The 25,449-nt window shown below is 37.4% G+C and overlaps 1 protein-coding gene across 4 annotated transcripts in view; it reads right to left on the bottom strand.

Annotated features, from left to right (window-relative positions):
- Nucleotides 1–25,449, bottom strand: part of LMLN (leishmanolysin like peptidase) — a 79,166-nt gene that overhangs the window by 48,291 nt on the left and 5,426 nt on the right. For all 4 annotated transcript variants that reach the window (XM_033403852.2, XM_033403853.2, XM_004278805.3 and 1 more), the window contains exons 2-7: nt 10,736–10,833; nt 9,853–9,883; nt 8,886–8,968; nt 8,212–8,335; nt 5,647–5,825; nt 957–1,062 (exon numbers count right to left, since the gene is read on the bottom strand). In XM_033403852.2, the coding sequence (XP_033259743.1) occupies nt 957–1,062; nt 5,647–5,825; nt 8,212–8,335; nt 8,886–8,968; nt 9,853–9,883; nt 10,736–10,833 (621 nt within the window). The remainder of the gene's footprint in view (nt 1–956; nt 1,063–5,646; nt 5,826–8,211; nt 8,336–8,885; nt 8,969–9,852; nt 9,884–10,735; nt 10,834–25,449) is intronic.

Genomic DNA, 25,449 nt, shown 5'->3' with positions numbered 1-25,449 from the left:
TAGTGGGTGCTACCATTTTAAAAAAATTTTTGTTTTTTATAAATTTATTTATTTATTTTTGGCTGCGTTGGGTCTTCGTTGCTGCATGAGGGCTTTCTCTAGTTGCGGTGAGCGGGGGCTACTCTTCGTTGGGGTGTGCAGGCTTCTCATTGCGGTGGCTTATCTTGTTGTGGAGCACCTGCTCTAGGCACGTGGGCTTCAGTAGTTGTGGCATGTGGGCTCAATAGTTGTGGCTCGCGGGCTCTAGGGCACAGGCTCAGTAGTTGTGGTGCACAGGCTTAGTTGCTCCGTGGCATGTGGGATCTTCCCAGACCAGGGATTGAACCTGTGCCCCCTGCACTGGCAGGCAGATTCTTAACCACTGCACCACCAGGGAAGTCCCATTCTCTCTCTTAATCACTGCATTTTACTCCCATCTATTTTCTAAACACATGAATGACATCAGGAGGACATTTCCTAGGTTTTAGGCAACTTTATTTAATTCCCCAGACATACTGTAAAAGTTTACTACTTTGGACCAATTGGGGAAAAGCAAAGTTCTGAATCAGTTAATATATATAAAATTCAGAAAGTCTAAATAGACCAAGAACACTTTTAGAAATGAGATCTCTGTAAGAGATAAGAAAGATCTATAATTAACATATCAGCTATCATTTTAGATGAAAGTGAATTTTTTTTAATTACTAAGTTTCTTCTTAAGAAGCTTAATCATTTTTTCAAAACTCCTATTTGCCCAATGGATTTACTTGTTTCATTATTTTAGGTAGTATAAGTCAACCGAGCTGCTATCCTAATCATTAAAAATTGTCTACTGGCAGAGGTCTATTCAACTAGGTTTTACTGAACACGATCTAAGAAGCCACAAAATCTTAAATTTTAACATATACATCAAAATGAGAGTATAATCAGAAAATCAAGGCATGAAGGAGAGAACAATAGTTAACAGCAAAATTTACCAGGGCATGAATAATCTCATGTTTCACTGTAGACAGCATCCCAACAAACTCCTGAGGCTGGGTAGAGATCATATTTGGACACAGGTTAGCATATCCTGCAATTGGCCTGTTAAAACAGACATTGAATTTTTAATTATATTCCAGGACAATATGTATTATACTTATTAACCTATATTTTTCTATCAAAAACTGATCAAGGTCAGAAAAATCTTTGTGAAATATCAAATGTCATTTTACAACATAACATCTAACTTTCACTGTCTTTTACTTTCCAGACATATACCTGTGTTCTCCTATGACATTGCTAATCAGCAGCTGTTCCCTCAAGAGGATAGAGTCAGTTAATTATACTTCAGTGTGAATTTGTAAAGTATGTCAATATGTACCAAAAAAGGGAATGAACTAAAAAATTTTAATTATAACACTATTTTTCTTGCAAAATTCATTTCTGACTTCAGCATTTCACTATATATATAGGCACAGGGACAGACAAGTAGGTAGAGAGGAAAAGTAGGTACAAAAGAGGACAATAAGCAAATCATTCAGGTTGCTGCAAGTTGCTGAACCTTCTGATTTCCATTTCACTATTCCCTTTCTCCTGTCCCAATAATGCCTTCATTAACATAATTTTTTTTAAAATTTATTTATTTTTGGCTGTGTTGGGTCTTTGTTGCTGCACATGGGCTTTCTTCTAGTGTCGTGAGCGGGGGTTACTGTTCGCTGCGGTGCGCAGGCTTCTCACTGCGGTGGCTTCTCTTGTTGCAGAGCACGGGCTCTAGGCACGCGGGCTTCAGTAGTTGTGGCTCGTGGGCTCTAGAGCGCAGGCTCAGTAGTTGTGGCGCATGGGTTTAGTCGCTCTGCGGCATGTGGGATCTTCCCGGACCAGGGCTCGAACCCATGTCCCCTGTATTGGCAGGTGGATTCTTAACCACTGCCACCAGGGAAGCCCAACATAAAGTTTTTTATCTTCCTATTATCTTCTTTCATACAGTATTCTATACCTTCTAGAATCTACAGAATTCTATATCTCTTTCTGAGCCTAGAACTTGAGAGTCCAAGAGCTCACGAGGACCCACAGTAATTCAATCAGTTTCACCACGCACCCACCTGCCTTTCAAAAGCTGTGACAAACAGTAAGGAACCCCAAGGTATTTCTCCCAACACTACCTCAACATTTTACCATAGAAATACCACAAACCTCCCCAAATGGTGATGGCCTATTTACAGAGTAACATTTGCCTTATTTAGTTAAAAAAACATACAGTGCACTTTCTTCATACTTGAAAACAACAGACTTGCACTTAGAAAAGTATGAGTATAATTCACTCACCAAAATATTGCCACGGTGACCTCTAAGATATAAAATAAACGTCACTATCAGGCTTAAACCCTGTCAGGAACTTCCTACTGCATTTATTATTTTTTTTATTTTTTCCACGGTACGTGGGCCTCTCACCACTGTGGCCTCTCCCACCGCGGAGCACAGGCTCCGGACGCGCAGGCTCAGTGGCCATGGCTCATGGGCCCAGCCGCTCCGCGGCATGTGGGATCTTCCCGGACCGGGGCACGAACCCGCGTCCCCTGCATCGGCAGGCGGACTCACAACCACTGAGCCACCAGGGAAGCCCCCTACTGCATTTAGAATGAAACAGCCCTGTCTACTTCTCCCTCCAACGCATCCCCTAAAGCTCTCATCCTCAAGCACAGTTTCCACTGGAGTGGCTTCTAAGAGCAACAGGTAGACACAGCATTTTCCTAACATAAGCTCTTTCTCCAGCTCTTTATTTGGCTGAAGCCTATCGATTTTCAGGTTATATCTAAAGTTTCACTTTTTCAAAGAGGCCTTTTTTGCCCAGTTGATCTAAATTATGTTTCCCCCTTTTGTTCTCTTTTATGTTGCAACACCCTGTCTTTTTCTACAAAGTATTTATCATATTTGAAGTCACATGTCTATTTGTATCAGTATTTAACTAACATCTGACTCCCTCTGTAATTTGTAAGTTCCATGAGACAGGTACACGTGTCTATTTTGTTCACCTAGTCTGCTGGCAACATATTAAGCACTCAAATATTTATGGAATGAATTAACGCAATATAGCAGTTTTGAAGGAAAGTTTCACTACTACTAAAAAGATTCAAAAAGAACAACTTAAGATATTGCTCTTCTAACATCAACATTCTCCTCATAAGCAACCAAAATTTTCCCCATGTATGAGAATACATACATGAGTAGCTTCAGATTCACTGACACGAGGAACATTTATTCTTTCAGCTAGTCATTCACACCTAAAGTGAACCAAATGTTCAAGTGCCTTAAAGAAATATAATAGCAGTGAAAAGAAAGTGAGATGCATCTCTGGGCTATGGGATTCTCATCTGTGTGATAACTCCTATGTTGGATTCTCTCCCCAAAAGACAATTAGATACTTTAAGTACCTTCAGTATTATCAGATGCTGAAAGGAGCTGAACTAATCCAGACCCATCTCAGCATGGGATTTTATATCCCTCTCCCTACTTCCCCAGGGAAGCCATTCTGTTCCTAATACATAAGGTTCACTTTAACATGTCTTTTGTTTAAAAAAGTAATTAAAGCTCATTGGAAAAAGCTATATATCCAAACATATAGAAATGTATGAAGAAAAAAGTAAAAATTCCCTATTTTACAAACTACCACCACTAAATTCCACTATCACAGGTAACTGCTATCAACAATTGGGGTGCTTTATTTTTTAGAGTGACCAGCCATCCTGGTTTGCCTAGGACTGAGGGATTTCCCGAGATATGGGACTTTCAGGGCTAAACCAAGGGTACTCCCGAGAAAATTGGGATAGTGGGTAATCCTAATTATTTTTGACTTTTACCTTAGCACATTCAAGTCCATACACAGAAGTTTTGTTTGTTTTTTTTTTTGTTTTTTGCGGTACGCGGGCCTCTCACTGCTGTGGCCTCTCCCGTTGCAGAGCACAGGCTCAGGACGCGCAGGCTCAGCTGCCATGGCTCACGGGCCCAGCTGCTCCGCGGCATGTGGGATCCTCCCGGACTGGGGCACGAACCCGTGTCCCCTGCATCGGCAGGCGGACTCACAACCACTGCGCCACCAGGGAAGCCCCATACACAGATTTTTAAAACAAGTATGAAATCGTATTATGTACACTGTTTTGCAATGTTCTTCTGACACTCAACAGTATATTAAAAATGAGATTGTGTGTGTGCACAATCCATATGGTTTAGGTCAAATTAAGATAAAGAGCCATGATTCTGCAGCACTGCTATTATGAAGGTATATTTCTCAAAGACACCTACTTTAAGAAGTATCTCATTTTATCAAGTAACTTGTCATTCATTTAGCACTTCAAATACCATATTTCCTTGATATTGAGACACCAGTAATTATAAAATTTCATAAATTTAATGACAGCTTCTCAGGAAAAAAGGAACAATCTATTAAATACATATATCCTTTTTACTAAACAATAGTACATATACATCTTCAAAACCATATAGCACTTCCTTCTTCAGTAATAAATATTTGACTCGATGCATTCTCAACATTCAGAAGCTAAAGATTTTTGAGTTTATTTCATGGATCAATAATTATATAGTAACATGCTAACAGACTGCTTTCATAATCCATGATGCTGATTTTGACCTCCTTACCACCTTCAGTATTGACAGTATAATTCTGAAGCATATATTAGTGTTTCCTTTGTACTGGATACTTGGTCCTACTAATAATTTCATTTTTTCCTTAAATTAATTAGCTATCAATAGAACTGAAACAGCTCTTTAAAGTCAGCTAGTATTTTGATAGGTAGATGAATGTTCAGGAACTCGGCAACGGTCCTTACATTCACTGGACCATTGAATGTGGTCACATTAACTCTCCTAGATTTGAGAACGTCACATACAAACTATACTGAGACATACCAGTTTCTACTGCCTTTAACTGATTTGTCTGGTGTGTAACAGGCAATCTTCTGTATGCATAACAACTTTATTTCAAGGCTGCTTCACTGAGAAAAAATTTTTGAAATATTTTTTAAATAAAAAAGAGGGAGTGGCTAGGCCTGTGAGCCATGGCCACTGAGCCTGCAGGTCCGGAGCCTGTGCTCCGCAACAGGAGAGGTCACAACAGTGAGAGGCCCGCGTACCACAAAAAAAAAAAAAAAAAAAAAAGAGTCCTTTTTTTTTTTTTTTTTGGCCAAGCAACATGTGGGATCTTAGTCCAACCGAGGACTGAAGTGGCTCCTCCTGCAGTGGAAGTGTGTGGAGACTTAACCACTGGACCGCCAGGGAAGTTCCGGGACTCTAAATTTTTTAGAGATAATTAAGCTAAGTGAAGGACATAATGATATGACAATTAGATGAACAGTTATTTTGAACATCTTACAGTTCAGCACAGAAGTGCTAAAATTAAAGTTCAAATTGTTTCCTTAGAGAGGTGTCATCACTTTCAAAGAAAATTCTATTGACAGTAGACTTTTCCTTTGGAATTGGTACTTATATTACCATATGCATAGCAGTTGTATAACCTGGTTCCCCCACCACACCCCAATCCAGGCAGTATGCCATTTCTTACTACTGGAGGTAATCTCGCAAATGCAAACTTCTTGTACTCTCAACACTTAGAATATGTTTTAAGAGTTCTTATTTTAGATCTTGGGAAATAAGTCTCAGGGGAAAGTTTACCTGTCCATTTTTGCTTCCTGCTGACAATAGGCTGCATAAGAGATGATGTTTTCATGGCTGCACCTCTCAGTGGCCAGAGCACCAACATAAAGAACAAAGTCTGCATCCCGGACTCCCTCTTGGTCTGGCACACCCACTGCTCCACAGGGCCACTTACCCCCACAGCAGACTCTGCATTGCTATGCCCATGGGGGACAACAACGGAAAAACAGACCAGAGATGAGGTTAGCTATCAGGACTTTTAATTTATAATGAATCCAGACTCTAAATATGTATGATTTAATTTTTATTTATTATCCTTCAGCTTTTATCAAAATCCATACCTCTCTCTACTCAATTCCTATCTCTAATTTTAAATTTATTTTATTAAAATTTCTACTTTATATACTATAATCATAAATGTATAATATTAATTAAAACAAACAATTGCTATTTATAAAGGGCATGCAACCAGGGTACAAAAAAGACAGCAATAGAAAAGGTTTTATTAAACCCTGAAACTAGGTGAAAATTACAACGGACCTTCTTGTACACATTTTTTTTAGCAATTTCCCGTGAATCTATAGTTACTTCAAAACTAATTAATAAAAAACTTTATTTACTGGAAGTATTTTCCTATTATAAGTAATTCATGTATCTTGTTAAAAATTCAGATAATACAAAAGTATATAAGGTAAAAAGTTAAAGTCATCTTGTAATATTACCTTTGTTTCTAGTTTTCTAAGCAAACTTTGCCCTTTTAACATACGTTTTTTAGAGAACTTCTTCTATCAAAGTTCCTAAACAATCATAATCTCCAAATTATAAATAGGAAAATCAGTAAATGGTGTTTTTTTTAAGGCATAGGTGATGCTTGCAGAGAGAGAAAAGACAGAAATTCTCATTTCATTACATTGTTTACTCTTGCTTCTCTAATACATGTATTTATAATTTTAAAATTCAATTACTTTAATCTGTTAATAGTTGATATTAAGAAAAGCTGTGATTTAATAGCATTCTTTACATGATCTCTCATTTATTTAAAAAAAAAAAATCAGGACCCCCAAGAAGATAAGTAGAAAGCAGAATTTGAAAAAGCCAAAAGAATTAAAAACAAAAATACCTTAGAAAAAAAGCAAAGAAATATGCCTTAAAATGTCTACGAAATATCTCTAAATGTCTCAGGAAAAGAGATAAATATGTAATTAACAGGTTGTTTCAATTTTTAAACATGTTCCCCAAACCCTCTATGCTTTCAAGAAATTTGATAAAAGAAATGGAAGCTGAGTAAGTTAGCTGTATTAGTGCCAATATACAGGGTTCTAAAAGCCTTTAGTGAGCTTCAAATACTCTGAGAAAAAAATTATAAAGTAAACTTCAACTATATGCTTAATTTTGCTGACAAAGTCAATGTTTAATAATGTATTCATTTTCTAAAAGTAATGAGAGAACACAGCTCAATAGAGAAAAGCAGCTAAAGCAATAATCATATTTTCCAAAATATAGGTATAAATAAATTGGCTTTCTGGTTTACACATTTAAACTTTTTATATTTTTTCTGATACAAATAATAGATGCTTAATATGAAAAATCAGAACATTACAAAAATGTATAAGTTAACAAATAAAAGCCCTCCATAATCTAACTCAATGAAAACCATTAAAATTTTATGTGTCTCCAGATTTTTTATATATGTATACCTCCAGATTACTTCATAATTTTTTATATGTGTGTATACACTTCTTATTTTTTATGCTTTTATTTCAGCTTTACTGAAAGCTGAATAATTGATGATAATTTTTAATTTTTAAATGAAATAGACTAACTACCCATACTGATTTACAACTTTTTTTTCCATTTAAAAGCTTAACTATCTTTCCAAATCAGCATATAAAGATCTATTTTGTTCTTTTTTTTTTTAATATTGTTCATTTATTTTGGCTGCACCGGATCTTAGTTGTGGCATGCAGACTCTTAGTTGCGGCATGCATGTGGGATCTAGTTCCCCAACCAGGGATTGAACCTGGGCCCCGTGCATTGGGAGCAAAGAGTCTTACCCGCTGGACCACCAGGGAAGTCCTTCTACTTCATTCTTTAACAGCTGTGTAGTGCTCCATTATGTGGTTATGCCATAACTTAAGTAATATTAATATAGGCATATTTATAGTTTTGCAAAGAATATCCTTGAACATATATTACATAGTTATAAGTATTTTTATGGAATACATTTCCAGGTTGGGTTAAAGCATACACATTATTTTTATTTGAAGAGATAATGTTAAATTGCCCTTTAAAAATTCTGAGGTATATAGCTGCTAAAAGATGTTTTGGAGGGCAAAGATAAAGTCCTAAGCAGAAACGATTCAGCAGCCTCAGAGATAAATTGAAAAAAGAAAAAAATAATTAAATTCACTTGAAAACCAATGAAAGAATAAAATCAGCACACCTAACTGTGATTACTTTTGGTAGAGAATGAAGCTTTTGAACTTAAGTCTGTAAAATCTTCTTAGTGACAATCACAGATTGAAAATCTGTCATAAGTTTATCCTAAAGAATAAGAACATTGCTAAGAGCAGGGTGAAATACCTGGAGGTGCTCCTCAGGCACTATAACGGGGCCACATCTTGTATGCTCTGCACATTCCCCAGTACAGCATCTATGGTGATCATTTTCCTTCCGAAGGTATTGGTATTGGTTTGTTGCACATTGTCTTCAGTTCATTCGTACATCAAAGTTTAATTACAAAAAAAAAATAAAGATGAGTTCACAGCAGTTAAAACATTGTAAAAAACTAGTAGCTGCTATGTTTATTTCATTTATAATAGTTACTATTTTAGTTAGAAAAGTAGTCTAATAAAGAATTTTGGTTCCATGGCAAATTCTTCTGATCTGGGTTTTCAAACACTCAAATACTTCAAAAGCCAATACTGTACACATGAAGGAAGGGGATATGGGAAAAAGGGATATGGGAAAAAGCCAATACTGTACACATGAAGGAAGGGGATATGGGAAAAAGGGTACAACTATACCCAAGGAAAAGATCCAGTGGGTCACCTCATAATGGAAAATCGGGAAAAGAATGATTACCCAACAGATGCTCTTTTATTCTTTTTAAATATCTTACAGTTTGGTCTCCAGGAACCAGCATAATAAAATACTCCAGTATAAAACTCACAATTTGCCATACTGACAGAATGGGGTGGGCAGAGTACTAAATACTAAACAACTGAAGAAAATGACCTGTGTGTAATGTGACATACCTACTAAGTAATATGGTGCCCGCAGGTCTACGAACCTGAAAAGTCTTCTCTAAATAAGAAACAGCTTGTGGAAAAAGTTTGGTCTAAATAAAAGTTGGAAAAAAAAAACCAGTCAGAATTACAGCTAAAAGATAAACTATATTTAAAACAAGTAAGCATAGGATATTAATGACTAAGGGGAAAGAAGGAAAAAGCCTTATAATTCTGGAATATAGGTACTAGTCAAAAGTTGTGTGACTAGGGCTAGGGAAAGATTGAGTCTAGGAGCAAAGGAATTTCCTCATTTACTAGTTTAGTTTGGAGGAAAGAACACCAGAAAGTTCCTTCCCTACCCCATTTAAATAGAATATTATAAAACATAAATCACAACTATTAATATTACTTTAAATTTGAGACTGATTTAGATTATTCCAACATGAAGGTAGTTTATGTTAAGAAAATCATATATTTAGAAGATCTACTTTAGCCTCACCCATTTCTGTGACCCCATAATGAAGTGGCTTAATGTGTGTGTGTGCCTCTGTAACAGTTAAAAAACTTATGAGGCTAGCACCTCTATAAATGACCTTGGCATTTCATACTATCAGGCCAATTAATCTTCATGAGAATGAGCATTTCCACCAAGAGAATAGTGTTCTCAATGTTTTTAAAACATCATCTTTTTCATCCTATCTGAAGCATGCTCTGCTCCCCTAAAACTTAAGAGGACAAGTAAAAATATGAGAATGATTTAATATCAAATTATAAAATGAGAAGACTAACTTAATATCAAATATGAACAAAGTTTTGGTGAGTGCATCATAAAAACACCTTGGTGATAATAGAAATACATTCACTACCAACACCTTTTATTCAGTCATTCACAGAATAGTTATGTGTATGTTTTTCATTACTGAAGTAAAATTTACATACAATAAAGTGCACCATTTTAAGTGTCCAATTCAAGCTATGAGTATTTATTACATACCTTTACAAGGTGTCTTTTCTCAGGGAGCAACCTGAAAATGATGACATAAAACATAAAGATTGCCATGCTGAGGGCAAACCACTATCTCATTTTTGTTCAGAATACAACCGGCAGGAGTCCCAAGGAATGCTTTGTGGAAGCATGCCATATCAGTCCCTCTAAATCTCAATGAGCATTTAAGAGTTGATCACATACTGTCTCATTCATTTGGGAAGTTAAAGATAGGGAAAGACATCACCTACTCCCAATAGCTCTTCATAAACTACTACAGATTCATAATTTATCTCTTTTCTGGACGCCCTCTTACTCTAAATTAAAAATTAGGCTATATCATCTCTCTGGTTAATAATTTTGTAAATGTTCTTACTATTGTATTAGTATTTTGTCTTATTGTTCCTCCAAGTACTTAAGTGCCTTCCAGGTCTGTTATTGACCACATAAGTAGACATACACTGGTGTGCTTAAATTATTCATGATGTATAGATTTAAATCATATCCCATGGCCTTCATCTTTCTAAACTAAAAAGCATATTTAGCTTAATTCCATTTTGAGGGTACACTAGCATCTACTTGCATTTATAGAACTCCAGGTAACAGATGCAAATATTTTCAATAGTTTGATTCTTAATAAAAAAAGATGACAGGGGCTTCCCTGGTGGCGCAGTGGTTGGGAGTCTGCCTGCCAATGCAGGGGACACGGGTTCGTGCCCCGGTCCGGGAGGATCCCACATGCCGCGGAGCGGCTGGGCCCGTGAGCCATGGCTGCTGGGCCTAAACGTCTGGAGCCTGTGCTCCGCAACGGGAGAGGCCACAACAGTGAGAGGCCTGCGTACTGCAAAAAAAAAAAAAAAAAAAAAAAGATGACAAATAATGATGTACTTACTCTTCAATACTTTTATCGTAGACAGTCTTGATTCTTAAATGTTCATTAACATCTCTCTTTATAATATGATTTGCCTTAAGATGGACCTTATTTATGACCTAAAAAAAAGGAACAGATTTGAAAAAAATGTATAGATTAGTTAATTGAGGTCCCAACTTAAAATTAGTAAACTAAATTTCAAGTGTAATACCCAGAAAAAATACAAGAACTAAATAAATTGAGAGACAGTTCATGCTCATGGATAGGAAGACTCAAAATTATCAAGATGTCAGTTCTTCCCAACTTCATCTATAGATTCAATGCAATCCCAATCAAAATCCCAGCAAGTTACATTGTGCATATCAACAAACTAATTCCAAAGTTTATATAGATGGCAAAAGACCAAGAATAGCCAACAAAATGTTGAAGAAAAAAACAAAGTTGGAGGACTGACACTACCTGACTTCAAGATTTACTATAAAGTTACATTATCAAGACAGTGTGGTACTGGCAAAAGAAGAAACAAATAGACCAATGGAACAGAATAGAGAGCCCAGAAATAGGCCCACATAAGTATATTCAACAGATCTTTGACAAAGGAAAAAAAGCAATACAATGGAACAAAGATGGTCTTTTCAACAAATGCTGCTGGAACAACTGGATATTCACATGGGAAAAAAAAATGAATCTGGAGACAGACCTTACATCTTTCAGAAAAATTAACTCAAAATGGAATATAGACCTAAAATGTAAAACACAAAACTATATAAAACTCTTAGAAGATACCATAGGAGAAAAACCAGATGTCCTTGGATATAGTGATGACTTTTTAGATATAACACTAAAGGTACGATCCATGAATGAAATAACTGATAATTTCAACTTTATTAAAATTAAAAACTTCTGCTCAATGAGGGTTAACATCAAGAGAATAAGAAGACAAGCCATAGACTGGGAGAAAATATTTGCAAAAGACAAATCTGATAAAGGACTATTATCCAAAATATACAAAGAACTCTTAAAACTCAACAGTAAGAAAATGAGAGACTTCCCTGGCGGTCCAGTGGTTAAGACTCTGCGCTTCCAATGCAGAGGGCCCGGGTTCGATCCCTTTTCGGGGAACTAAGATCCCACATGCCATGCCCAGCGCGGCCAAAAGAAAGAAAAAGAAAATGAACAATCCAAGTAAAACATGGGCCAAAAACCTTAATAGACACCTCACCAAAGAAGGTATATAGACGGCCAATAAACATACAGAGAGACGTTTCACATTATACGTCATCAGGGAAATGCAAATTAAAACAACAAAATATCACTATACACCTATTAGAATGGCCCAAATCTGGAACACATACTATACCAAATGCTGCCAAGGATGTGGAGCAACAGAACTCTCATTCATTGCTGGTGGGAATGCAAAATGTACAGCTACCTTGGAAGACAGTTTGGCAGTTTCTTACAAAACTAAACATACTTTTACCATAACCACCCAGCAATCATGCTCTTTGGTATTTACACAAATGAGTTACAAACTTATATCCAAACAAAAACCTGTTCATGGATGTTTATAGCAGCTTTATTCATAATTGTTACAACTTAGAAGCAGCCAGGATGTTCTTCAAGAGGTGAGTGGATAAATAAACAGTGGTACATCCAGACAATGGAATATTATTCAGAGCTAAAAAGATGAGCTATTAAGCCAGGAAAAGACATGGAGGAACCTTAAATGCATATCAGTAAGTGAAATAAGCCAATCTGAAAAGGTTACATACTATATGATTCCAACTATATGACATTCTGGAAAAGGCAAAACTATGGACACAGTAAAAAGTTCACTGTTTGCCAGGGATAGAGGGGTGAGGGATTAATAGAGCACAGAGGATTTTGAGGGCAGTGGACCTGTATGATACTGTAATGATGGCTACATGTCGTTATACATTTGTATTATACATTTGTCCAAACACATAGAATGTACAACACAAAGAGTAAATCCTAATGTAAACTATGGACTTTGGGTGACTATGATATGTCAATATAGTTTCATCAATTATGACAAACATACCACTCTGGTTGGGGATGTTGATAATAGGGGAGCCTATGCATGTGAGGAGGAACAGAGTATTTGGGAAATCTCTGTACCTTCTTCACAATTTTGCAGTGAATCTAAAACTGCTTTTAAAAAATAGTCTTTAAGGGCTTCCCTGGTGGTGCAGTGGTTAAGAATCTGCCTGCCAATGCAGGGGACACAGGTTCGAGCCCTGGTCCAGGAAGATCCCACATGCTGCGGAGCAACTAAGTCCGTGAGCCACAACTACTGAGCTTGCACTCTAGAGTCCGCAAGCCACAACTACTGAACCCACATGCCACAACTACTGAAGCCCATGTGCCCAGAACCCCTGCTCCACGACAAGAGAAGCCACCACAACGAGAAGCCTGCGCACCTCAATGAAGAGTAGCCCCCACTCGCCACAACTACAGAAAGCCCGTGTGCAGCAACGAAGACCCAACACAGCCAAAATAAATAAATAAATAATAGTCTTTAATTTAAAAAAATGAAGATGAGAAGACAATGGAACAAATAGTTAAAGCACTAAAAGAAAGATATTCAATACTGAAGTGTATCTCCAATGAAACTACCCTTCAAAAATGAAGAGGAAATAAAGATATTTCAGATAAACAAAAATTGAGAGAATTCATCACCAGCAGACCTCCACTACAGGAAACACTAAAGGAAGTTCTTCATGGTAATGGAAATGACACTAGAGGGTAACTTGGATCTTGTCTTAGTTCAGGCTTCTATAACAGAATACCATAAACTGGGTGGCTAACAAACAACAGAAATTTACTTCTCAGAGTTCTGGAGGCTGACAAGTCCAAGATCAAGGCGCCAGAAGACTGGGTGCCTGGTGAAGGCTCACTTCTTGTTTCTTAAGGCCATAGTCTGGTTGTATCCTCTGGCAGAAGGGGCAAGGAGCTCTTTCATAAGAGTATTAATCTCATTCATAAGGGCTCTGCCCTCATGACCTAATCATCTACCAAAGACCCCATCTCCTAACCATTATATTGAGAGTTAGCCTTTCAACATATGAATTTTGAGGGAACACATTCACTATATACAAGATCTGTAGGAAGGAATGTGGACAAGTGGAAATGTTAGATAAGTAAATACAAAAGTCTATTGTGTAGAAAACAGTTAACATAGCAGGCCTAAGACTACTATCTTTAGAAAGACCTGCTTGCAAGTTTGACTTTTCACTGGTCCCAGAATTTGAATGGTAAACTGTCCCTACACTGACATAAAACTTCCCTAAGCAATAAGGCAGTCTCATTGTGCCCAAACTGTTAACAGAAATAATACAGTTTATGCTGAACATCTGTTTACTTCTCAGAGTCAGGAATGTTAGTGACTGAAATTGTGCCTACATGAACCGTCTCCAATAAAAACCCTGGACTCCTAGACTCAGACGAGCTTCCCTGTAGACAACAATTTGTGCTTGTTCTTACAAGTTACTGCTAAACGGATTAAGCATGTCCTATGTGACTCCACTAGGAGAGGATTCTTGGAAATGTCAACAAAAATTCAACTAACAATCAAGTTAAGAAGAGAAAAGGGTATTTAATTTGGGCCAAACTGAGGATTATAACCTGGGAGATAGACTCTCAGAAGTTCTGAGAACTGTTATGCCCGTTAGAAGTCAAAGGCACAGTCATATACATTCTCAAGACAAAGAATCATACATCAAAGTGACATACTGATATTTTACATAAAGTTCACCAAAGATATATAGTCCAGGTAAGCACGTACAAAGGCAAAGAGAACAACAGTAAGTCACTACGGCCCGCTACAGAGTTGGGAAAGAATGGTATTCTTTTAAAAAATTACATTGCTAGTGCCAGAAGAAAGGGGAAAAAAATCGATCTTTATGATCCAGCAGGCATTCCCATCTTTGAGGAGGTCTGGTTAATGTGTAATTCAGATGCACACAAGGAGGGAGGGAGGAGGCCCAAACGGACACAGAGACAGAACTTTATGTTTAAATTTTCTTGTCCTGCCTTAAAATACACATTTTATTTCATCAGAAGCTTGTGTCCGGTTTCCTTCAGTTTTTGCTCCGGGAGCCATTTCTTTTTACTGATCGTGCTTGATATGTATCCTTTCACTGTAATAAATCTTAGCTGTGAGTACAACTATATGCTGAGTCCTATGAGTCCTTCCAGCAAATCACCAAACCTGGGGTGGTTTGGAGACCTTCAACACAATTATACACATATTTCTTTTCTTCTTTTCATTTCTTTAGAGACATTAACTGTTTAAAACTAAAATTATAAAATTGCAATTGTGAGAGTTATATGTAGAGTTATTATATATTATGGTAATAGCAAAAGGACAAGGAAATAGTGACACTATACTGTTGAAAAGTTCCCGTATTTAACATGACTATAAACTTTAAGTAGATGTCATAAATTCAAGATACATATTATAATCAATAGAGCAAACATTCAAAAATATATTGCATTTTACTGTTGGTTAATTACACCTCAATTTAAAAAGTAAAGCAAAGAGATACAGCTAAAAAGTAAACAAAGGAATTAAAATAGAATACTAAAAAACAGAAGGCACAAACAGTCAAGTGAAACAAAGAGAAAAAAATAGCTAAACTGCCAATCCAAACTCAACCATGTCAAAAATCACATTAAATGTAAACATTAAATGTAAAAGGACTGAACATTCTTGTTAGAAAGCAGAGACTGTCACTAGAGAGAGCAAGATGCAACTATTTGCTATCTATAAGAAGTCCATTTTAACGATAAAGACACAGAGAAATAGAGAGTATAAGGATGGAAAAACACACATCATGTAAACACTAATCAAAAGAAAGCCAGAGTGGCTATATTAGTATTAGACAAAGTATATTTCAAAACAAGGAGTATTAATTACCAGGAATAAAGAGAGGGGCAGTATGTAATGCTAAATGGGTCAATTCACAAAAAAATAACAATGTAAAATATGTAAACACCTAACAGCAGAGCTGCAAAATACGTGAAGCAAAAACTGAAAACTGAAAGGAGAAGTAAACAAATCCACAATTATAGCTGGTGACTTCAACATTCCTATCTCAGTAATCAACACAAGTAGACAGAAAATCAGTAAGGACATGGGAGACCTGAGCAGCACTATAACTAACTTGACCTAAATGACATTTATAGAACCACCTGCCCCAACATCAGCAGAATGTACATTCTTCTCAAGTACACACAGAACGTTAACCTGGTTACATTTTTGGCTATAAAACATATTTTACTATAAAACAATCCTTAAGAAATACAAAAAACTGAAATCATACAAAGGATGTTTGCTATCCATAACTAAATTAAACTAAAATGCAATTAGGTAAAGATAACTGGGAAATCTCCAAATATTAGAAAATCCAACTTTTTTTTTTTTTTTTTGTGCCGCACCATGAGGCCTTCGGGACCTTAGTTCCCTGACAAGGGATTCACTGTGCCCCCTGTAGTGAAAACTCAGAGCCATAACCGCCAGGGAATTCCTGAACAACAAACTTTTAAATTATCCTTAGGTTGAAGATGAAGTCACAAAGGAGATCAGAAAATATTTTTAATTGAATGATGATAAGATTATAAGCAATTAATATTTTTTAAAATAAATTTATTTATTTATTTTTGGCTGTGTTGGGTCTTTGTTGCTGCGTGCGGGCTTCCTCTAGTTGCAGCGAGCAGGAGCTACTCTTCTTTGCGGTGCAGGCTTCTCAATGCTGTGGCTTCTCTCATTGTGGAGCATGGGCTCTAGGCACGCGGGCTTCAGTAGTTGCGGCACAAGGGCTCAGTAGTTGTGGCTCATGGGCTCTAGAGCACAGGTTCAGTAGTTGTGGTGCATGGGCTTAGTTGCTCTGCGGCATGTGGGATCTTCCCAGACCAGGGATTGAACCCGTGTCCCCTGCATTGGCAGGCAGATTCTCAACCACTGGGCCACCAGAGAAGCCCAGCAATTAATATTTGTGTAATGTAATTAGTGTTTAGAAATTTATAACTTTAAATACTTATATTAGAAAAAATAATCTCAAATTAATGACCTAAGCTTCCATCTTAAGAAATTAGAAAATGAAGGGCAAATTAAACTCAAAGAAAGCAGAAGAAAGTAAATAATAAAGAACAGAAATCAATTAAAAGGAAAACAGAAAAATGATAGAGAAAAATCAATGAAACCAAGTGGTGGTTCTTTGAGAAGATCAATACAATTGATATATCTCTAAGCAGACTAAGAGAGCAGACACCAATTACCAATATCAAGAATGAAACAGGGCATATCACTATAGACTTTACAGACTGTGATATTGTGATTTATAATAAAAATATATATATTTGGTCTTTGTCACATTTTTGGAATTTCCTAAGACCTCTGGAATTTCCTAAATGATAAAAGTGATCAGGTGTCTTTTGTCATGTTAATGAGGTAACTTTTGGAAGCACCTAAGGGTGGAGACTGGTTACCAGTGGAGCCAAGTATGTGAATAAAAGATTGGAACTTTCAGTCCTTTCCACCCCCTCTAACCTCTGAGGAGAGGAGAGGGGCTGGAGATCAAGTTCAACCACCAATGCCCAATGATTTAATCAATTATATCTATGTAATGCCTACCTAAAAACCAAAATGATGGGGTTTGGAGAGCTTCCAGGGTGGTGAACACATGGAGATTCCGGGAGAGTGACATGTTCAGAAAGCACAGAAGCTCTGTGCCCTTTCTCCATACGTTGCCCTATACATCTCTTCCACCTGACTGTTCTTGAGCTACATTCTCTTATAATAAACCAGTAATCTAGTAAGTAAACATTTTCTCTGAGCTCTGTGAGCCTCTTTAGCAAATTAATCAAAACCAAAGAGGGGGTTGTTGGAACTTCCGATAGCTGGTTGGTCAGAAGCACAGGTAACCCCCTGGACTTACATTGGATCAAATGGGGGAGAAGGGGCAATGCTGTAGGTCTGAACTCTTAACCTGTGGAATCTGATGCTATCTCTGGGTAGACAGTGTCAGAATTGAGTTGAATTGTGGGACACTCACCTGATGTTGGAGAGTGGCTTGGTGATGTATGGAAAACCCTTGACACATTAGAATTGGTAACTCAGAACCCTTTACAGACATTTAAAAGATCAAATGGGAACATTAAGAAAACTGTATTTCCATAAATTTGACAACTTTGATGAAATGAAATTCTTTGAAAGATATGACTTACCAAAACACAATCAAGAAGAAATAGATAACCTCAATAGTCCAATATCTATTAAAGAAAATAAGTTCATAGTTTATAACACTCCAATAAAGAAAATTCCAGGCTGAGATATCTCCATTCATGAATTCTACTAAACATTTAAGGAAGAAACAATACTGCTTGTATACAAACTCTTTCTGAAAGTAGAAGAGGAAGAAATATTTCCCAATTCATTCTATAAGGCCAGCACTGCCCTAATACCAATCCCAACAAAGCTACAGAAGGAAAAAAAAAAACAACTACAAACCAATATCCTTAATGAATACATATGAAAAATCATCAAAAAAACACTAGCAAATGAAATCCAGCAAAATGTAAAAAGGGTAATACATTATGATCAAGTGGGGTTTTATCTCAGGGGGATGCAAGCCTAGTTCATCATTCAAAAAATCAATCAATGTAACTCACAATATCAAAAGAATAAAGAAGAAAAGCTACATGATTATAACAATTGATACAGAAAAGACATTTAATAAAATTAAACAACCATTCATGACAAAAACTGTCAGCAGACTAGAAACAAAAAGTAATTTTCTTAACCTGATAAGGCACATCTACCAAAAATCTACAAACTAATACTTTTCTTTGCATTAAAATTTTTTATAGGGACTTCCCTGTGGCGCAGTGGTTAAGAATCCACCTGCCAATACAGGGAACACAGGTTCGATCCCTGGTCCAGGAAGATCCCACATGCTGCGAAGCAACTAAGCCCACGTGCCACAACTACTGAAGCTCATGTGCTGCAACTACTGAACCCACACGCTGCAACTACTGAAGCCCGCGTGCTCTAGGACCCGTGTGCCACAACTACTGAAGCCCGTGCAACTAGAGCCCATGCTCCACAACAAGAGAAGTCACCTCAATGAGAAGCCCGCATACTGCAACGAAGAGTAGTCCCTGCTCACCGCAACTAGAGAAAGCCCACGCGCAGCAGTGAAGACCCAACGCAGCAAAAAAGAAAAAAAAATTTTTAATACAATTTTGAAAGGTTACTTTCAATTTACAATTATTATAAAATATTGGCTATAGTCCCTGTGTTGTACAATACATCCTTAAGCCTATCTTATACTCAGTAGTTTGTAGTTCTCCCCTCTCACCCCCCTCACTGGTAACCACTAGTTTGTTCTCTGTATCTGTGAGTCCGCTCCCTTCTTGTTATATTCACTAGTTTGTTGCATTTTTTAGATTCCACATATAAGTGATATCATACAGTATTTGCCTTTCTCTGTCTGACTTATTTCTCTTAGCATAATGCCCTCCAAGTTCCTCCATGTTGCTGATAATAGAAAAATTTTGTTCTTTTTTAAAGCGGAGTAGTGTTCCATGCAACTAATACTCTTAATAGTGAAAGACTGAATGTTTTCCCCCTAAGATCAAGAACAATGGAAAGATGTCTACTCTCACCACTTGTATTCAATATTATAATGAAGGTCCTAGTCAGTATGATAAGGCAATATTAACATTAAATATTTGTAATAAGCAAAAGATACATATTGTAATCCCTAAAGCAAACACACACACACACACACACACACGCAGCATGCGCACGAACCCCACAGACAAGTGAAATGTATCGATAAAAGGATGGAAAATTCTAATCGTAAGCAAGGTGAAATGGCTATACTAATATCAGCAAAGCAGACTTCAAGACAGAGAGTATCACCAGAAATAAAGAGTAATATTTTATAATAATAAGGGGTTAATACCTCAGAAATACATAATTACAACTGTGAATGTACCTAACAATAGATTCAAAATCCATGAAGCAAAAGCTGACAGAACTAAAGGAAGAAAAAAGACATTTATAATCTTAGAAATTTTTAAAGACTCTCTTAGACAAAACATTTTAAGAATATACAAATCTGTAGCCAATATTTTGTAATAACTGCAAATGGAATATAACCTTTAAAAATTGTATAAAAAAAGAATATAGAAATCTGAAGTGTACCATCAATCACCTCACCTTTTTGACATGTATAGAAAGCTATACTCAATACCTATAGAATATATATTCTTTACTAGTACACAGAAAAGTTTAGCAGGATAGAGCGCATGCTGAGGTATAAATAAAACAATCTCAAATTTCAAAGAACTGAAATCTTACAGAAGGTACCTCTAAATTAGAAATCAATAAGATATCTAGAAAAGGACCACATATTTAGAAATTATATTTTAAACATTTTTAATAATCCAGGGATCAAAGAAAAAATTACCAGGGAAAATAAAAATGAATTATCACTTTGAATGAAGTGATAATTAAAATACAATGTGTCAAAATCTGTGGAATGTAGCTACAGTTGTACTTTGAGAGAAATACAGGTCATTAAATGTTTATGGTAGAGAAGAAAGAAAAGGCTAAAAAACAATGATCTGGGACTTCCCTGGTGGCACAGTGGATAAGACTCCATGCTCCCAATGCAGGGGGCCCAGGTTCGATCCCTGGTCAGGGAACTAGATCCTACATGCATGCCGCAACTAAGAGTTCACCTGCCGTAACTAAGGAGCCTGCAAGCTGCAACTAAGAAGCCCACGTGCCACAACTAAGGAGCCCGGGAGCCGCAACTAAGGATCCCATGAGTCACAACTAAGGAGCCTGCCTGCCACAACAAAGATCTGGTGCAACCAAATAAATGAATAAATAAATAAACATTAAAAACAAAAAAGACAAACAAAAACAAACAATGATCTAAGTTTCCACCTAACAATATGAGCAAAGTAAATCCACAGTAAGTAGAAAGGAAAAATAATAAAGAACAGGAAACAATGAAATAGAAAACAATAATTAAAGAAAACTACCAAAGCTAACAGTTGGCTATTTAAAATGATTAATAGGGACTTCTCTGGTGGTGCACAGTGGTTAAGAATCTGCCTGCCAATGCAGAGGACATGGGTTCGAGCCCTGGTCCAGGAATATCCCACATATCGCAGAGCAACTAAGCCCATGAACCACAACTACTGAGCCCGCGTGCCACAACTACTGAAGCCTGCATGCCTCAAGCCCGTGCTCCACAATAAGAGAGGCCACCGCAATGAGAAGCTCACACACTGCAACAAAGAGTAGCCCCCGGTCACCACAACTACAGAAAGCCCATGTGCAGAAACAAAGACCCAATGCAGTCAAAAATAAATAAATAAATAAATTTGTAAATAAAATGAAATGATTAATAAACTTAATAAGCCCTTAGAAAGAATGGACTACAATAAAACAGAATAAACCCAAATTACATTAGAAATGAAAGCATGCCTATCACTCAGATTCTATAGACAACAAAAGGATAAATTATTATGAACAATTTTATGTCAATACATTTAACAATTCAGATGAAATGAAGTCCTTCAAAAACACAAGTTACCAAGACTGACATAAGATCAAATGGTTACTATGAATAGACTTGTATGAGAGAAACTGGATTTATCTATCCCTACATACTGGTTTCTTGGGGCCAGAGTGAAAACATGGGTTTTCTGCAAATGAGCACAAGGGATCTTTCTGGGGTGATGGAAATGTTCTAAAACTGGACTGTGGTGATGGTTCTGTAGATTTGTAAATTTATAAAAATCACTTAATTGGACACTTAAGTGGGTGAATTTTATGGCATATAAATTATAGCTCAATAAAAGTATTTAAAAAACAACTCTCTACAAAGCAAACACTAGATCCAGACAGTTTCAGTTATGAATTATACCAGACATTTAAGGAAGAAATTTTCTTTTAGAAAATACATGATAGAATTTCCCAACTCATTATGTAAGACCAGTATAATTCTGCTATTAAAAGCTAACAAAGGGACTTCCCTGGTGGTGCAGTGGTTAAGAACCTGCCTGCCAATGCAGGGGACACGGGTTCAAGCCCTGGTCTGGGAAGATCCCACATGCCGCAGAGCAACTAAGCCCATGAGCCACAACTACTGAGCCTGAGCTCTAGAGCCCGCGAACCACAACTACTGAGGCCCGCATGCCTAGAGCCTGTGCTCTGCAACAGAGAAGCCACCGCAATGATAAGCCCGCGCACCACAATGAAAAGTAGCCCCCACTCACAGCAACTAGAGAAAGCCTGTGCTCAGCAACAAAGACCCATTCTAGCCAAAGATAGATAGATAGATAGATAGATAGATAGATAAATATTTTTAAAAGCTAACAAAGAAGATGGCAGAGTAGAAGGACAAGCACTCACTCCCTCTTGTGAGAGCACCGGAATCACAACTAACCACTGAACAATCATCGACAGGAAGACATTGGAACTCACCAAAAAAGATACCCCACATCCGAAGACAAAGGAGAAGCTGCAATGAGACAGTAGGAGGGGCATAATCACAATAAAATCAAACCCCATAACTGCTGGGTGGGTGACTCACAAACTGGAGAACACTTATGCCACAGAAGCCCACCAACTGGAGTGAAGGTTCTGAGCCCTATGTCAGGTTTCCCAACCTGGGGGTACGGCAATGGGAGGAGGAATTCCTAGAGAATCAGACTTTGAAGGCTAGCGGAACTTGACTGCGGGACTTTGACAGGACTGGGGTAAACAAAGACTCCACTCTTGGAGGGCACACACAAAGTAGTGTGTGCATCAGGACCCAGGGGAAGGAGCAGTGACCCCATGGGAGACTAAATGAGACCTACCAGCTAGTGTTGGAGGGTCTCCTGCAGAGGCGGGGTGTGGCTGTGGCTCACCATGGGGACAAGGACACTGGCAGCAGAAGTTCTGGGAAGTACTCCTTGGCGTGAGCCCTCCCAGAGTCTGCCATTAGCCCCACCAAAGAGCCGGGTAGGCTCCAGTGCTAGATCGCCTCAGGCCAAACAACAGGGAGGGAACCCAATCCCACCCATCAGCAGACAAGTGGATTAAAGTTTTACTAAGCTCTGCCCACCAGAGCAACAACCAGCTCTACCCATCACCAGTCCCTCCCATCAGGAAGCTTGCACAAGCCTCACCACCAGAGGGCAGACAGCAGAAGCAAGAAGAACTACAATTCTGCAACCCATGGAAGGAAAACCACATTCACAGAAAGATATACAAAATGAAAAGGCAGAGGACTTTGTACCAGATGAAGGAACAAGATAAAACCCCAGAAAAACAACTAAATGAAGTGGAGATAGGCAACCTTCCACAAAAAGAATTCAGAATAATGACAGTGAAGATGATCCAGGACCTCAGAAAAAGAACGGAGGCAAAGATCGAGAAGATGCAGGAAATGTTTAATAAAGACCTAGAAGAATTAAAGAACAAACACCTAGAAGAATTAAAGAACAAACAAACAGAGATGAACAATACAATAACTGAAATGAAAAATACACTAGAAGTAATCGATAGCAGAATAACTGGGGCAGAAGAACGGATAAGTGACCTGGAAGACAGAATGGTAGAATTCACTGCCGTAGAACAGAATAAAGAAAAAAGAATGAAGACAGCCTAAGACATCTCTGGGACAACATTAAATGCAACAACATTTGCATTATAGGGGTCCCAGAAGGAGAAGAGAGAGAGAAAGGGCCCGAGAAAATATCTGAAGAGATTATAGTCGAAAACATCCCTAACATGGGAAAGGAAATAGCCACCCAAGTCCAGGAAGCACAGAGAGTCCCAGGCAGGGTAAACCCAAGGAGAAACACACAGAGACACACAGTAATCAAACTGACAAAAATTAAAGACAAAGAAAAATTACTGAAAGCAACAAGGGAAAAATGACAAATAACATACAAGGGAACTCCCATAAGGTTAACAGCTGATTTCTTAGCAGAAACTCTACAAGCCAGAAGGGAGTGGCATGATATATTTAAAGTGATGAAAGGGAAGAACCTACAACCGAGATTACTCTACCCGGCAAGGATCTCATTCAGATTCGATGGAGAAATCAAAAGCTTTACAGACAAGCAAAAACTAAGGGAATTCAGCACCACCAAACCAGCTGTACAACAAATGCTAAAGGAACTTCTCTAAGTGGGAAACACAAGAGAAGAAAAGGATCTAAAAAAACAAACCCAAAACAATTAAGAAAACGGTCACAGGAACATACATATCGATAATTACCTTAAACGTGAATGGATTAAATGCTCCGACTAAAAGACACAGGCTCACTGAATGGATACAAATAAGACACATGTATATGCTGTCTACAAGAGACCCACTTCAGACCTAGGGACACATACAGACTGAAAGTGAGGGGATGGAAAAAGATATTCCATACAAATGGGAATCAAAAGAAAGCTGGGGTAGCAGTACCCATATCATATAAAATAGACTTTAAAATAAAGAATGTTACAAGAGACAAGGAAGGATACTACATAACGATCAAGGGAACAATCCAAGAAGAAGATATAAGAATTATCAATATATATGCACCCAACATAGGAGCACCTCAATACATAAGGCAACTGCTAACAGCTATAAAAGAGGAAATCGACAGTAACACAATAATAGTGGGGGACTGTAACACTTCACTTACACCAATGGACAGATCATCCACACAGAAAATTAATAAGGAAACACAAGCTGTAAATGACACAATAGACCAGATAGATTTAATTGATATTTATAGGACATTCCATACAAAAACAGCAGATTACACTTTCTTCTCAAGTGCACACGGAACATTCTCCAGGATAGATCACACCTTGGGTCACAAATAAAGCCTCAGTAAATTTAAGAAAACTGAAATCATGTCAAGCATCTTTTCTGACAACGCTATGAGATTAGAAATCAATTATAGGGAAAAAAACGTAAAAAACAGAAACACATGGAGGCTAAACAATACGTTACGAAGTAACCAAGAGATCACTGAAGAAATCAAAGAGGAAATCAAAAAATACTTAGAGACAAATGACAATGAAAACACAATGATCCAAAACCTATCGGATGCAGCAAAAGCAGTTCTAAGAGGGAGGCTTATAGCAATACAAGCCTACCTCAAGAAACAAGAACAATCTCAAATAAACAATCTAACCTTACACCTAAAGGAAACAGAGAAAGAAGAACAAACAAAACCCAAAGTTAGTAGAAAGAAAGAAATCATAAACATCAGAGCAGAAATAAATGAAAGAGAAACAAAGAAAACAAGAGCAAAGGTCAAGGAAACTAAAAGCTGGTTCTTTGAGAAGATAAACAAAACTGATAAACCTTTAGCCAGACTCATCAAGAAAAAGAGGAAGAGGACTCAAATCAATAAAATTAGAAATGAAAAAGAAGAAGTTACAGTGGACACCGCAGAAATACAAAGCATCATAACAGACTACTACAAGCAACTCTATGCCAATAAAATGCACAATCTGGAAGAAATGGACAAATTGTTAGAAAGATATAAACTTCCAAGACTGAACCAGGAAGAAATAGAAAATATGAACAGACCAATCACAAGTAATGAAATTGAAACTGTGATTAAAAATCTTCCAACAAACAAAAGTCCAGGATCAGATGGCTTCACAGGTGAATTCTATGAAACATTTAGAGAAGA

The sequence above is a fragment of the Orcinus orca genome, chromosome 5, assembly GCF_937001465.1.
Source record: "Orcinus orca chromosome 5, mOrcOrc1.1, whole genome shotgun sequence".
NCBI lineage: Eukaryota > Metazoa > Chordata > Mammalia > Artiodactyla > Delphinidae > Orcinus > Orcinus orca.
This window is presented reverse-complemented; position numbering and strand designations above follow the sequence as displayed.